Source organism: Canis aureus, chromosome 25 (genome assembly GCF_053574225.1).
Source record: "Canis aureus isolate CA01 chromosome 25, VMU_Caureus_v.1.0, whole genome shotgun sequence".
NCBI classification, from domain to species: domain Eukaryota; kingdom Metazoa; phylum Chordata; class Mammalia; order Carnivora; family Canidae; genus Canis; species Canis aureus.
In genome coordinates this window covers 46,404,980-46,421,471 of record NC_135635.1, presented here as the reverse complement: position 1 = coordinate 46,421,471, position 16,492 = coordinate 46,404,980, and the positions used below count along the sequence as shown (strand labels likewise).

At 41.2% G+C, this 16,492-nt stretch overlaps 1 protein-coding gene across 16 annotated transcripts in view; it reads right to left on the bottom strand.

Annotated features, from left to right (window-relative positions):
* Positions 1-1,017: 1,017 nt before the first annotated feature.
* Positions 1,018-16,492, bottom strand: part of BCL2L13 (BCL2 like 13) — an 86,753-nt gene continuing 71,278 nt past the window's right edge. For 9 of the 16 annotated variants that reach the window (XM_077871723.1, XM_077871720.1, XM_077871724.1 and 6 more), the window contains one exon: positions 1,018-7,634. In XM_077871723.1, coding sequence (XP_077727849.1) covers positions 6,816-7,634 — 819 coding nt within the window. In that variant the 3' untranslated portion in view covers positions 1,018-6,815. Of the gene's footprint in view, positions 7,635-7,679; positions 7,876-16,492 lie in introns of those variants that run through there. The other 7 variants (XM_077871729.1, XR_013364532.1, XM_077871730.1 and 4 more) reach the window with 7 other exon arrangements.

Genomic DNA, 16,492 nt, shown 5'->3' with positions numbered 1-16,492 from the left:
CTGTTATGTTTCAGAGTGAAATTTTTTTTTGGAGGAGTCATAGTACAGTGGAAACAAATTGAATCACACATACATACATAGTCATCCACACACGTATCAAAACGTTCAGATTCTCACTAGGGAGAGATGCTTTCTTGCAAAAAGGAACAGTTGAAGTACAAATAGTCAACTCTAGTGGAAAGAAAAGGGCGCCAAACAAATCATCCCAGACTATCTCTTATAATAACTTTTCACAGCATCCTTGCCTGCCATTGTTTTGCTTAAATTAACACAATAGACCACCATTTTAATGCAATTTATACACAAGTTTTGGTGTGAATTTTTTCCAGGCCAAGTTAGATTTTCCCAGCCATAATGCAAAATGATCACCTCTTGTCCCCAACCAGCATTATGAAGAGTCCACTGTATCAAAAACAAGTGTTCCAAAAAAAAAAAAAAAACAAAAACAAAAACAAGTGTTCCAGTCTTGGGTACATCCCAGCCACATATCCTGGAAGTTGGTGGATTTTACACTGGGAACATAATCCTTATGAATAGAATTGAAAATTTTTGATTCATTTTTAATTTAAGTACAGGATGTGCCTCATCCTGTTTTTTTTTTAAATATTTGAATTAAGCGATGGAAGCTCCTTAAAGAGAAACAGTTTTCTTCTCCAGGAGATGCTTGTCATATCTGAAAGTCAGGTAGACTATGCAGTCTATTCAGGTCACATCATTCTTGATCTCACCACTCAAGGTCCAGCACTAACTGCAGAGATGCTCAGGGCTGCCGAAAGAGTTACAGCACCACAGCCTGCTTTCTTTTTCCCGACAATTTCATTGTCACCTGGGAACCTGAATATGGAGTGTCCTTCGGATGTTATGATCATGTTTTCTGAACCTGAAGGCAAAGCAAATGAGTGTATTTTTTTCTTTTTTTTAAATGAGTGTATTCTTAAGACCACAGGTTATCTGAAATAGTCCCTCTGAAGTCAAGGGCATAAGATTACCATATGAATAGAAAGAGGAGTCCATCAGTTCTCTTCAGATCTCACTTTATTTTATCCCCCAAGGTGTTCTCTCCCAACATGCTGCTTCTAACAGCACAATTCATAGATTTGAATTTGGTTTCTTTCCCCTGATGAAGAGTAGACTGGCCAAAAGGCAGATTAACAGGAGGGGAAAGGAGCCAAAATAGCCCACATAAATAAATTGACCAAATCAAGCTGTTAGTGAGGAGAGCTAATGGAAATTCTTACAGAAAAAGGAGATACGTGCACGTAAGTGAAATGTTTATGTTAATTAAGAAAATTACCATTTAATTCCAGTAATTTAGAGAAGAGAGCATTAGAACCAATACTAAGTTGAACTCCGTCAAGGAACAAGGTAGGAAGAGGCACTTTTAATGTGAAGGAAAAGAGAAACGAAAGAGTAGGATAGCAGGGAAAACAAAGGTCTAGGAAAAAATAATTCTATCTTTTCCTTTGGTGCTGGCCAAGGACCAAAGCTATGTCATACGATTGTCTCACTAGGAACCAGGAACCAAGTTATTCCAGACTCTGTAACAGGAAAGATTGTGCTTCAACTTCCTTTTATTCTTGGAACAAACTTAGTAAAATGTTGAGACTTCTTTTGTTCATAATAATACACTGATTAACCAATTTCTCCTAGGGGCGCAAAGAACACACTGAGCAAGATTACTATGAAGTCTCCCCTAAGAAGGTGAGGGGGGGCAAGGATCACGTTAGGCCAGTTGCTACTTTTTAACATATTACAAGGCCTTCCAAATATCCCTGAGAACGTTTCCAACCTGAGCTTACAGTTGGAGCAGCGGCCTGGCTAGAGCTATTGCAGTGTAAACATAAACATGTGGAGGACCCCAATGGTTTTAATTCACAGGAACATGGCAGGCCAGGCAGAGGCTAACTAGTCTTGTGTGAATAAAGGGAAGACAGGATGGATTGATATTTTAGTGACGTGACCATTTCCACTCTATGGAGCTGGATATATGAGATAACTAAGAAATAGTGGCTAAATTTTAAGAAATGGGTGTTCTATAGCCAAGGCTACTATGAACTACATTCCCCAGTATACTGAAGGTTTTTCACTGGAAAGTCCCCTTGTGTCAGCTTCTGAGCAAGATGTGCCTATGGTGGTGCCTGGCCAACTCTCCTAGGTCGGTGACCTCTTGGGTGCTGAGAGGCCAAACAACTCCTAGAGGTATCCCCCACCTACAACTCATGGCATAGGGGAAAAGGAAAATAAGGAACAGATGACAGGAGAGAAAGTGTCAAGGTGTTGCCTTCAAATCATTCGGAGGTTCCTGTGTCAGACTGCTTCACCCTTGTCTACAAGCAAAAATACTTATCTGACACGTTAACTGAAAGATGTGTACCAGCAGTAACTGCTAATTTTTTAGCCATAAGGCATCTCAATTCAATATTGAAGGGGAAAACATCTGGTATAATTAGAAGTTGAGAATAACCCTGGACATAATCTTCATTCTTGTTTCTGTAGAACATGCAAGACTAGAAACTTAAGACTAGACCACATGGAACCGTTGTAGAAATCAAGAAAAATCTCTTTCAGTTCGGTGAGCTTGGCTGCCCTCCTGCAGTATACCATTGGCACAACCAGTTATAGGGAGCCTACCAATCTTGCTTGGCAGGGTCACAAAAATGGTAAAAACTGAAAAACACTAGACTTGGAGTCAGAAAAAATTCCCGACCTTGCGTTGGCCTCTCCTGTGCTAGAAGACCTTTGAAAAGTCGTTAAGCTCTGAGTAGGTTTCCTCACTCTGTAAACTGGGGATAAGGAATATGAATAAGAATCACAACTGTGATGGCACGTGAGGGCATACAAGAACCGTCCCTGGCAAGCTACATGTTCAACTATGTACTTGTTAAGGTTATATAGTGACCCATACTTTATAAGGAAAAGGATACCCTCATAGAAAAAATATGCACCCTAAACTCAAATCAGTGCCACAGCTGAACCTCCTCAGTGATGAATGGTGTAACAGGAGGTTATCACTAATAGCAGATCTCATTCCTTCAGAGAAGAAACACTTTTCTGGTACTGTGTTGCTGATGCTTTAGATGACATTCAGTAGCACCCCCTTATCCTTGCTAGTGGATGTCTGAAACTGCAGATTATAACCCTATATATGATTTTTCCTATTAGTATATCCCTGTGGTAAGGTTTAATTTATAAATTAGGTACAATAGAGATTAACAACAATAAAATAGAACAATTATACTGTAATGAGTCTCTCCCTCTCAGAATGTCCTCCTGTACTAATAATACTCACCTTGTCATGACATAAGGTGCCTATGCAATGAAATGGAGGGAGGTGGAGGACCAGGCATTGTGATGAGGCATTAGGCTACTAATGACCTTTTGAGGGTACATCAGAAAGAGGAGCATCTGCTTCTGGACTGTGGTGGACCGCAGGTAACAACTGCAGGAGGCGACACTGCAGACAAGGGGCCTGCTGTCATGCTGGTGAGGAAACTGCTTCAGAGGCCAGAGCTGTTTCTATAAAGTAACCAAATAGTCTACAGGCTCTCTATGAAATACGATCACCACCTCAAGTTCTTTGAAAGATAAATCTGTAAAAATGACCTCAGAAATTAAAAGAAAAGACAAAATCTTACCTATAATACCTTTTATTTCTATGAAGCATCTCTTAAAATAATTTCAAAATTCTGTGGGCCGTGTCTATGTCATAGCTTCAGGGAGAAATGGGTGTTCTATAGCCAAGGCATCACTTTTGTATTATTATCAGAGGGAATTAGCACAAAGGCTGCAGATATTAATTTCCACAAGAAATAAATGGTAGCTATGGTTCAAAAGACCCTTCCTCTGGGCTCCCTGCTCACTCTCCCAGAACAATGAGGGGGAGCAGCTGCATCTAATAGAGGAGATGGTACAGAGACGCGGGCGAGGGGAGGTGTCGAGAATGCCTTTGCATGGTCCATGCATGAACCAGATGGCCAACTGTTGCTTTCTGATTCCTAGAAAGCTTTCTAGAAGACAGTGATGATCACCAGAGGCCCCTGTAAGGCACGCTGTAGATACTGATTTCTTGGGGCCTAGAGTGATTATTTGAACAGGATAAAAAAGCACTTTTTAATTTTAGGTATTTTTCTCAAGAAATCTTCACTGGCTTTTGGACAAGTTTTCAGAAGTCATTACATTCAATAAAGCAATTAATAAGTGTTCTAGAGGACTTACACAAACTTGTCCCCAATAGTTCAAGAATGAGGAATGATAAACGGTATGTTCTTAATTCCACATCTGAGCTCCATAAGCAAGTTGGATTTATTCTGAATCTGCCTTTTACCTTAGATTCAGAAGTAATATAAGTTAGAAGGGGCGGAAGAAATGGTTTGCTGCCAGCCCCACCAAAAAGGAGGGGGGTGGGAGGTTGAGAAATACATTTTAATAGCCAAAAGGAGGAGCTGCTGTAAGAAGCAGTCCTTATCAGGGTATTCCCTTCCATTGCCAGAGGCAGATGGTAAGGAAGTGAAGGAGGAATGGGGACACTGACACATCCTATTACTCACGAACTAACAATTCTCTCTAGAGAAAGCCAATAGAAAAGAATATTAACCATTACCCTGCGAGATCCAATTGGCCAGATCACTTTGGGTTCATGTTAAATAGATGGGAAGATAAACGGGCATGTGGCAGCATCCTATTATACTCTTTGGATCTTTCCTTTTGTGGAGAACACAGACCCAAATATCCTAAGCCACAGATCGCCTTTTAGTAGCTCTGAAATAAAACTGGTTTCTATTTGTACTTAAATGCATGTAGCTAATGGGTTTGAGGATCCAGAGATTACAAGTGAACACTGGAAGGAAAATAAAAGAGAAAAAAAAATCAAGGTAACTCATCAGTTTGCTTTTACCTTACACAAACAGGAAAGTAGCAATTAGAACAGAGTAACCCCAGTGTCAGAGCCAACTGTCAGAGACCAAGGAGGAAAACAATCTTTACTACATTAATCCCATTTCCCCCACCTCACCTCTAGCTATCCTAATCAAAGTGCACCAAAACCCTTTAAATATCACTCCCTAAGACACTAAAACTCAGAACATAAAGATACAACTGCATGATGAAGCTGACCAAACACATTTTAGACCTTTCCTCGACCAACTTTTAAATAGTATTGCTTTAGGGAGAACATTTCATTTTTAAAAATAAATTGAAAAAAAAAAAAACATTTAAAACATCAAGTTTAAAAAAATAAAAATAAAAAAAATAAAACATCAAGTTTTGGTGATCAGGATAGTAAAGTAATTTTATTACAAATTTCAGGATCTAAAAAAGTAATTTGTTACATTTACTAAGATCTGAGATGACCTGTGTCAAGCATGTGTGTCCTGCACAGTGACACACTGATCCTCAGGCATGAGAAGACACACTCCCACCCCCTTTTAGGGATGGGATCGGCCTGATGAAAGAAAGTTATTCTGATTCTCAACTAGCACTTACTGATTAGAGTTATTTTGGTTTATCACTCTGGCATTTGGACTGTAAAGAGTTCTGGGAAGAAATCTTATTCCTGAACTCTGAAAGCCACACTAGAATCTCGAGGGTAGTAGGCTCAAGAAATTCAAGCTTCTCTTTTCCTACTTTTTATTTCAATGGTATTTGGGAGACTTTCTGTATTTAATAGGAGTTATGATTCAATTGGTCTGTAAGCCCAAGTATGAAAATCCTTATCACATGGCAAGAGACCGCAGAAAAGCTAGTTGACTCTTAAGAAGACTGAGGCCAGATTACAGATAGTGACCATCCAGCAACAGATGCTGCCAGCAAGTCACCATAAGCTCAGTAGCGTGGCCATTACACAAAAGGGCCAGAAGAGACCGCAATAGGCCATCTAAGTCATCCATCCCCCTGCTTGACAATGAGACAAACACCTGCTCCCTAGCAGTTACTTGCCCTTGCTTGCATTCACAGGCAGGGAACCCTAGGCCTCTTTTCTATTTATGTTTTTAAAGATGACCGAAGGCAACATCTTTACAAGGTGGAGCTGTAGGAAGCATGAGGGACTTAGCGGACACAGAGAAAGCACTCTCCCACGTGACTTTACAAAGAACCTGGGGGTGAAGAGGAGCAATCAGTACCTGAGAGGCAGATGAGACAGAAGGGGAGCACCCTCACACTACGGGCCTGAGAAGGTGGGCAAGAAAAGAAGAGCCACAGAGGAATGGCTGCGAAATACAGCATATTCATCAGGAAAGATGAAATCCCAAGGGCAGGAACGACTCAGTAGCTGAGGAGCCTGCAGCTAAGCCCTCTTGCCTGGGACTTTCTGTCCTAGGTTCTCCTAAGTTAACCCTTTCCCTTCTAAAGCTGGGGCTCTCCACAGGAACAATTTTGCCCCCAGGGGACATTTGGCAATGTCAGGAGACATTTCTGGTCGTCACAACTGAGGGCAGGGTGCTACTGCTATCTAGCGGGTAGAGGCCAGGGATGTTGCTGACCAACCTATAGTGCACAGGACAACCTCCTACAACAAAGAATTAATCATGATGTCATTAATGCCAAGGTTGAGAAACCCTGTTCTGGAAGGAGTAACTTTACGTGGATTCCGAATTTGGCATTAGCCAAGGCCCTTGGAACTTACAATCAGACAAACATGGATGCCCTCTACCTGAAGCTCTATCATGTGGATCAATGTACTGCCTTATTAAGCAGAAGCCCCCCATTATCCAAGATTGTTCCACAAATGTCCAAATCAGCTGTTGGTGATTCAAATTCAGTCAGTACAGCTAAAATCTTCCATCTTCCATCTTTTTTGTCTTCTTTTGAAAAATCTGCTATTTCTTTCTTAGAGCCAGTGCTACTCCAACTGCCACTGCCAGGATGGCAATGGCAGCGGCCCCTCCAAACAGCAGTATAGACTTGCCCTCAAACAGTGGGATGGCCTTCTCTTCTCCAGCAGGGGAGGGGACTTCCCGAAGACCCTCTCTCCTCACATGTATCTCCTCTTCACTCAGCAGTGTTTCTGAGGGTTCCAGCACGGGGATCACTTCCTCTTCCAGTTGAACAGATTCAACCGTTGCTGCTTTTGTCTTCATCAAGTTCTCTTCTTCACCAAGTTCCACCAACAAAGTTGTAGCAGGGCTGACTTTCTCCACTGTCATCTCTTCTGTGTCAGGCTCCCTCATCTCCAGAAAGGAAGTGGCAGTGATATGCGGAAGCAAGGGAGCTGGTGCTTCGGGGAGTGCCTCCCGCAGCTCCTTGGCTGGCAAGACAACAGATGCCACAGCAGCCTCCTCCACACCTTCAGGAATTTCTTCTTTCTCCACATGAACAATGTCAGAATTAGAAGAGTTGTTCTCACTTTTCTCTCCAGCCCCGTTGCTATCTAAGCTTTTGACTTCTTCAGGATCCATTGCAATCTGCTGCCAGGACTCAGGACCTAGGGACACAGGGAGGCTTTCTGTATGCCAACTCTGGCTGGCAGACAGTGAAACAGGTAAGCTCTCCGACTGCCAAGAAGTGGTCACAGTAGGAGACTCTGGGGGACTGACTTGTCCAGAGTTGTCACTGGGCAGGATATAAATGTCGTTGCTATCCTCTGCAATGACTCCAGGATATTCTTCGTCCTCTGACTCAAGGTTAAAGACAGTGCCCTAGAAAAGGAAGAGGAGAGTCAATACAAAGAATGGAAACTACATTTAAAACAAATATAAATCTGAGGGTGCCTGGGTGGCTCAGTCAGTTGAGCATCTGACTCTTGGTTTCAGCTCAGGTAGTCATCTCCGGGCTATGGGATCCAGCCCTGTGTCAGGCTCCAAGCTCGGCACATAATCTGCTTGAGGTTCTCTCTCTCCCTCTCCCTCTGCCTCTCCTGCTTGCACACTCTCTCTTTCTCTAAAATAAATAAATAAATAAATAAATAAATAAATAAATAAATAAATAAATAAATAAATATTTTAAAAAATAACTAAAGTAAAATAAATATAAATCTGGAAAAAAAGAATTCTCTCCTAGGGCAGCCCGGGTGGCTCAGCGGTTACCACCGCTTTCGGCCCAGGGTGTGATCCTGGAGACCCGGGATCGAGTCCCACATCGGGCTCCCTGCATGGAGCCTGCTTCTCCCTCTGCCTGTGTCTCTGCCTCTCTCTCTGTGTGTCTCTCATGAATAAATAAATAGAATCTTAAAAAAAAAAAAATTCTCTCCTAAACTGAAGTGCTAGGACTAAATACATTGTTTAAGCCTACCTAGTTTCTGGATTGAATGCATTTACTTGTAGATCACTGCAGAGGAAGAATTTTTAACAATCCATTCCTCTAACCAGTTTCCTTGAAACTAAAAAACCAAAATTTGATTTCCATATTTAACTCAATGTATTTATATTTGATGCAATAATTAATGCAAAGCAGCAGGGAAAACAGAGGCTCTCAAGGAATTTATCACTTAGTAGGGCAATGCTATCCCACAGTCCAAGTACTAGTAAGGGTTCAGATGGGGAGACGTGGACTTCTTTCAGTGAAGGTTGTAGCAGGCAAGCAGATGACAGAACTACTTGGAGAAACCAGCGTTTATACTAGGTTTCTGAAGGATGGGTCAGATTCCATGGGGAAAGCCATGCAGGAGACACAGCACCAGCAAAAGCACAGAAATATAAGAGGGAAAGAGTAACTCAGTTTAAGCAGTGCGCAGTGTACATGAAGAATAGAAAGTTCAGTTGGGGAAAGGACTGATCCTGGAAAACCTGACAGAAAGCTAAGAAATATGGACTTTATTCAATAGGAAATGGTTAGTCCATGAAATCTTGCAGCTGCACAATGACAGTCACAGCTCCACTTTAAAATTACTTGAGGGACGCCTGAGTAGCTCAGTGGTTGAGCAGCTACCTTTGGCTCAAGTCATGATCCCTGGGGTCCTGGGATCCAGTCCCACATCAGGCTCCCTGCAAGCAGCCTGCTTCTCCCTCTGCCTATGTCTCTGCCTCTCTGTGTCTCTCATGAGTAAATAAATAAAATATTTAAAGAAATAAAAAATAAATAAAATAAAATTACTGGAGAGTAGTAGCCTGAGGGATGCCAGAAATGCAGGACTCTTCTTTCTTTACACCAAAGTAATAAAAATAAATAATGGCAGTCTTCATTTTCACATTTAGCAGTTTAGTTCAACAGGATCCAGCAGGTGTTTATTGCTTATTAGGTACCATGTCAGGCACCAGCGTTATAAGGAAGAATGAGAGGAGACTCAATTTTTGTTCTTAAAAACTCACTGTCTAGATGTGAAGACTGACATATGAATAGCTAATTAATTTCCATGTGATTCAGAAAGCCTTAAGACAGAATACACACAGGACAGTATGGGACCCCAGAGGTTACAGTGTGATCAGGAAGGCAGGAAGAGGAGTGGCGCCTGGCTGGCTGGGTCGGTAGAGCATGTGACACTTGATCCTGAAGTCATGAGTTCAAGCCCCATGCTGGGTGTGGAGCCTACTTTAGAAAAATAAAGTATTTTCAAAAGGTGGGGGTGAGGGGCAGAACCAATGGAGTGTAATGTTCACAGGGACCTACTGCAAGTTTTACAAAAAATCTGGATGACTTTCAGAAATGCCACAGAGAATCTGAATAGGATTCTGTAAAGCAAATTAATTCCTATTTTCTTTTGTAATTATAGCTGCTATTTGTATGAAGTAGAATAACTATTCTTCAATCAAGACCAAAAACTTTGGTTTTTATTTTTTTAAGATTTTTATTTTATTTATTTATTCATCTCACACACACACACACACACACACACACACACACACACACACACACACACACAGAGAGGCAGAGACACAGGCAGAGGGAGAAGCAGGCTCCATGCAGGAGCCTGACGTGGGACTCGATCCCAGGTCTCCAGGATCACGCCCTGGGCTGCAGGCGGCGCTAAACTGCTGCGCCACCAGGGCTGCCCAAGACCAAAAACTTTCTGTACACATTAAGACTCTAATATAAATCAATAGTCCCTCTATCAATCCCACATACAAGGAAACCAGAAAAACAACTAAACAAATAACATGATCATAATGTCAACATTCTAACTGCCCCACATTCTACCTCAACCCTTCTTTAAGCTCCTAAAGAAGTCCCAGAGGTCATCAGGGATAGTCCATGAGTGAATATAACCAGGCAAAATAGTATAGTGATTAAAAATACAATATTTGTAGGAAAAGAAAAACTGGTTTAAATCCTAGCTCCAGAGTAAATCTGAATGCTTTGCTTAACTATACAAACCTCAATTTCTTCATAAATGGAAGATGACTGGCAAGATTGTTATATAAAATTTAGATAGTTTTTATAGTGCTTAGCATAGCACCTAGTACCTAATAAGCAATCAATAAATTATGCTGTGTTTTCATTATCACTGTTTTTGTTGCCATGGTTTTTTGGCTATTGTTTTTGGTGGTGTGGTGGTGGAACAAAGAGCTACTCTAAAATACCACCTAGACTAAAAATATTTTTTTTCCTCTGAAGATTTTATCTATCTATCCATGAGAGACATACACAGAGACAGAGAGAGAGAGGCAGAGACACAGAGAGAGGGAGAAGCAGGTTCCATGCAGGGAGCCCGATGTGGGTCTCTCATGAATTCAAAACAAAACAAAACAAAAAAGCTTGTTGCATCATATATCACAACGTCCCCCAATTCTGCTTTATGATAAAGTGCAAAGGTTTTAGAAAGTACATGATCTGGTCAATGCTTACCATCATATGACATAACCTTCAGCACTGGCTACTCTAGACTCTTGGTTCCTATCCTGCTAAACTTATTTCAGTTTTTCTGTTCCTTGAGTTCACCATTCTCTTCCTCACTTTCATGATATGCTGTGCCTGGATGCCTGGATGGCTCAGCGGTTGAGCATCTGCCTTTGGCTCAGGGTGTGATCCTGGATTCCCGGGTTTGAGTCCCACATCAGGCTCCTTGCGTGGAGCCTGCTTCTCCCTCTGCCTGTGTCTCTGACTGTGTGTGTCTCTCATGAATAAATAAATACAATCTTTAAAAATAAAAAATATATAAAAATTCTATTGTCTTTTTATTATTGAACTGTTAACATTTTTATCTTTTATTCTTAAACAAGACTACTACATATTTGGATATTAAAATAGATTGTTTAGGGGCAAGAATGCTTGTAAAAAGGGTTAGGCTAAAGGAAACAGGGGGTAAAGTACTAAAGTAACCAGTAGTCTATGCTAGCTAATAATCTTATTTTTAAATTTATTTTATTTTTAAAAATATTTTATTTATTTTGAGAAAGAGAGCGTGCACGTGCAAGAGCAAATGGGATGGGGAAGGGCAGAAGAAGAGGGAGAGAGAATATCTTAAGCAGACTCCATGCCCAGTGTGCACAACGTGGGGCTTGATCTCACAACCCTAAGATCATGACCTGATCTGAAATCAAGAATTGGATGCTAGGGGATCCCTGGATGGCTCAGCAGTTTGGCCCCTGCCTTCGGCCCAGGGCGTGATCCTGGAGTCCCGGGATGGAGTCTCACATTGGGCTCCCTGCATGGAATCTGCTTGTGTCTCTGCCTTTCTCTCTCTCTGTCTCTCATGAATAAATAAATAAAATCTTAAAAAAAAAAAAGGGGATCCCTGGGTGGCGCAGCGGTTTAGCGCCTGCCTTTGGCCCGGGGCGCGATCCTGGAGACCCGGGATCGAATCCCACGTCAGGCTCCCGGTGCATGGAGCCTGCTTCTCCCTCTGCCTGTGTCTCTGCCCCTCTCTCTCTCTCTGTGTGACTATCATAAATAAATAAGAAATTAAAAAAAAAAAAAAAAAAGAAAAGAAAAGAAAAAAGAATCAGATGCTCAACTGACTGAGCCATCCAGGCGCCCCTTATTTATTTTTAAAATGATCTGCCATTAATACTATTCCTCATTGGATTCCTCTCCCAGGCTTCAACTTCCCCCAAGTGAGACCTTCACAGCTATAGTATTATGTGATTTCATCTCTTTTAAACTCTCTTATTTCATCAGTTACAATGATAATGTAAAACCACTCAACAGTTCTGGGACTTGATCAATAACGCATGATAACAGAATCCCTTCACAACCAAACACAGCACATAAAGACTGTATACCCATCAATAGTAGAAGTCATTAGTTACAGATAGCTAGAAGATAATGCTTGTCCTACTGAAAAATACGAACTACAAATACCACTTCTACACCATTTCTCTATCTTATCCCTTTGTAAGTTTTTATTTTAGCTACATCATCATCATCCTCTCCATTTAATAATGAAGTACTAAAAACATCTCAAAATATTTATTCTTTTTTTTGTTTTAATTTATGATAGTCACACAGAGAGAGAGAGAGGCAGAGACACAGGCAGAGGGAGAAGCAGGCTCCATGCACCGGGAGCCCGACGTGGGATTCGATCCCGGGTCTCCAGGATCGCGCCCTGGGCCAAAGGCAGGCGCTAAACCGCTGCACCACCCAGGGATCCCTCAAAATATTTATTCTTACTGTATCTTAATATACCAAAATATATTTTTCCCTTCCTCTTAACATTTTCTGTTATTACTCTAATATAAGCAATCATTATCTTTTACCAAAACTAATACAAAACACTCGGGTCTCCTTGATGTCATAATCCAATTTGGAGACAAAAGTTTCACTAGTCAGCTAAGCCAAAAACCTGGGAGTCCTACTTGATTTCTTCTATTCCTCACAGCAGTTTGCTTTTTTTTTGTTGTTGTTGTTTTTTAAGATTTTATTTATTTATTCAGGACAGACACAGAGAGAGAGAGAGAGAGAGAGAGAGGCAGAGACACAGGCATAGGGAGAAGCAGGCTCCATGCAGGGAGCCCAAGGCGGGATTCCATCCGGAATTTCCAAGATCAGTCCCCGGGCTGAAGGCGGTGCCAAACGGCTGAGCTACCCCGGCTGCCCATCAATTTGCTTCTTATTGCTGGGAACTGTGCTACTGGATGCCAGTGATAAAACACAAATCCCTAATCCCCAAAGGGTTTAAAATATAGTTTAAAACCTAGTAAAGGAGGGGTGCCCAAGCTGGTGTGGTCAATGGAGCATGTGACTCTTCATTTTGGGGTTAAGTTCAAGCTCCACATGGGCGTAGAGATTACTTAAAAATAGGATCTTTAGGGCAGCCCTGGTGGCGCAGCGGTTTAGCGCAGCCTGCAGCCCAGGGCGTAATCCTGGAGACCCGGGATCGAGTCCCACGTCAGGCTTCCTGCACGGAGCTTGCTTCTCCCTCTGCGTGTGTCTTTGCCTCTCTCTCTCTCTCTCTCTGTGTCTCTAAGAATAAATAAATAAATGAATCCTAAAAAAAAAAAGATCTTTACAAAATAAATAAATAAATAAATAAATAAATAATAAAACCTAGTGAAGGAGACAAATATGGAGTACTCCAGAAGCACGAAGAATAGAAACTTACTTGGGGACTCATGGAAAGCTTCTTAGAAGAGAGCAAAAGGATGCCTGGCTGGCTCATCAGTGGAGCATGCAACTCTTGATCTCAGGGCTGTGAGTTCAAGCCCCACGATGAGTGTAAAGATTACTTAAAAATAAAATTAAAAAAAAAAAAAAAAAAGAGAGAACAAGAGAGCTGTATCTTAAAAAATAAGAACTAAAAGACTAAAGAGATGAGAAAGATGCTCCATGGAGCAGGAAAGCATAAACAAAAGCGTGACACCAAAAAATATCACAGTATATTCAGGCCTATACTAGCTCTTCAGTATTCCAAAGCATAAGATGAAGAGTAAAAAAAAAAAAAAAAAAAAAGATGAAGTTTGGGTGCCTGGCTGGCTCAGCTAAAAGAGCAGCTACTCTTGATCTTGGCATCATGAGTTTGAGCCCCATGGATGTAGAGATTACTAGAAAAAATTAAGTAAAATAAATTTCCTGTGAAGTTGTATTTACCTATCTCTTTGCCAGCACACGATTCCAATTAGTCATGCAAATCCTCTAACATTTCTTACAAAGAGACTTCTCTTTGCCACATAATTTATATACTCAAAGGTTTCTGTTTATTAAATCATCTCTTCAAGGAGCTCCATTTCCCCATTTGAAAACTAGAAAGAGGGCAGCCCGGGTGGCTCAGCGGTTTAGCGCCGCCTTCAGCCCAGGCCTGACTCTGGAGACCTGGGATGGAGTCCCACGTGGGGCTCCCTGCATGAACCCTGTTTCTGCCTCTGCTTCTGCCTCTGCCTCTCTGTGTGTCTCTCTCATGAATAAATAAATAAATTCTTAAAAAAATAAATAAAATTAAAATTAAAAAATTCTTAAACTAGAAGGAAAGGCTCATATAAGGAATAATTTTACAAGGAGGGAAAAAAGATAGTAAAGTAGTAATAGTAATAGTATAAAGTAGCATGAGGTTCATAATTGTCCTTTATTGATTTGACTTTTAGTACATTTGTCTTATTTATCTGCTTTCTTAAAATCTCCAAATGAGAAACTAAATATGGCTCAGCAGCCTCAGTTCTCTACTCTCAAGCCCTGCAAAGTAGCTAAAAAAGAAGGGTAATGAGGCCTTGCTAAAGCTTAAATGTTAATGCATGGAAAACAAACTATCAATGTCTTTCTGAATGTAAAACAAGTATATGTTTCTACCTGATTAAAGGGGAATATTTTCCCCACACTCTTGCTGAGTTTGACAAAGATCTTGGTTTTACTGAAAAATGAATTCAACTTTCCCCCACCCTCAGTATGCCAACTCTTAGACAACATCACTAACTTAGAAGAGATGATCAGAACAGAATAGATGAAGCTAAGGTAGCAGCATCCAGCCATTAGAGAAAGGCTCAGTTTAATTTTTATAAACTAGAGTAAGTAGTGCTACATTTGAAATCTATTTCTAATTATCTGACTCCTGGAGAGCCTAGGTGGCTCAGTTGGTTAAGTGTCTGCCTTCAGTTCAGGTCATGATGCAGGTTCCTGGGATTGAGCCTCACTTCGGACTCCCTGCTTCTCCCTCTCCCTCTGCCCTTCTCCCTTGCTTGTGCTCACTTTGTCAAATGAATAAATAAAATATTTTTTTTAATAAATAAAATCTTAAAAAAATACCAAAAAACCCATCCGACTCCTTCAGTCACATGATATTTAGAATAATATATTATTTCTTCTTGGACACATTAAATGTTTTCCCAGGAAACCAAATATAAATTTTTTTAAAAAAGAGGTAAGGCCAATCTTTCCTTCCTTTTTTAAATTTCTTATTTAAATTCAATTTAATTAACATCTAGTATATTATTTATTTCACAGGTAGAATTTAGTGATTCATTAGATGCATATAATACCCAGTGCTGGGGATCCCCGGGTGGCTCAGCGGTTTAGCGCCTGCCTTCGACCCAGAGCATGATCCTGGAGTCTCAGGATGGAATCCCACATTGGGCTCCTTGTATGGAGCCTGTTTCTTCCTCTGCCTGTGTCTCTGCCTCTCTCTCTCTCTCTCTCTCTGTGTGTCTCTCATGAATTAAAAAAAAAACAAGAGGATCCCTGGGTGGCGCAGCGGTTTGGCGCCTGCCTTTGGCCCAGAGCGCGATCCTGGAGACCCGGGATAGAATCCCACGTCGGGCTCCCGGTGCATGGAGCCTGCTTCTCCCTCTGTCTGTGTCTCTGCCTCATTCTCTCTCTCTGTGACTATCACAGATAAATAAAAATTAAAAAAAACAAAACAAAACAAAACAAAACTTTACTACCCAGTGCTCATTACATCAAGTGCCCATCACCCAGTTACCCCATCCCCCACCCCATTCCCTCCAGCAACTTTTTTTTTTTTTAAAGATTTAATTTATTTATTTGAGAGAGAGAGAGAATACAAGCGGGGGGGATCAGCAGAGGAAGAGGGAGCAGACTCTCTGCTGAGCAGGGAGCCTGACTCGGGGCTTGATCCCAGGAGCCTGAGATCATGACCTGAGCCAAAGGCAGAAGGGGTTTCACTCACTGAGCTACCCAGGCAATCCCTCAGTTTGTGTTCTATAGTTAAGAGTATCTTATGGTTTGTCTCCCTCTCTGTTTTTGTCTTATTTTTCCCTCTCTTCCCCTAAGTTCACCTGTTTTGTTTTTTTTTTAAAGATTTTATTTATTTATTTATGCATGAGACACACACACACACACACACACACAGGCAGAGACATAGAGGGAGAAGCAGACTCCATGCAGGGAGCCCGATGTGGGACTCGATCCCGGAACTCCATGATCATGCCCTGGGCCGAAAGCAGACGCTTAACTGCTGAGCCACCCAGGTATCCCAAGTTCATCTGTTTTATTTCTTAAGTTTCATATATGAGTGAAATCATATATTTGTCTTTCTCTAATTTATTTTGCTTAGCAAAATACCCTCTAGTTCCATCCATGTGGTTGTAAATGGTAAGATTTCATTCTTTTTCAAGGCTGAGTAATACCCCATTGTGTGTGGGCACACCCACACATATGCCCCACATCTTCTTATCTATTCATCTGTCAATGGACATCTGGGCTCTTTCCATATTTTGGTCATTGTGGATATTGCTGC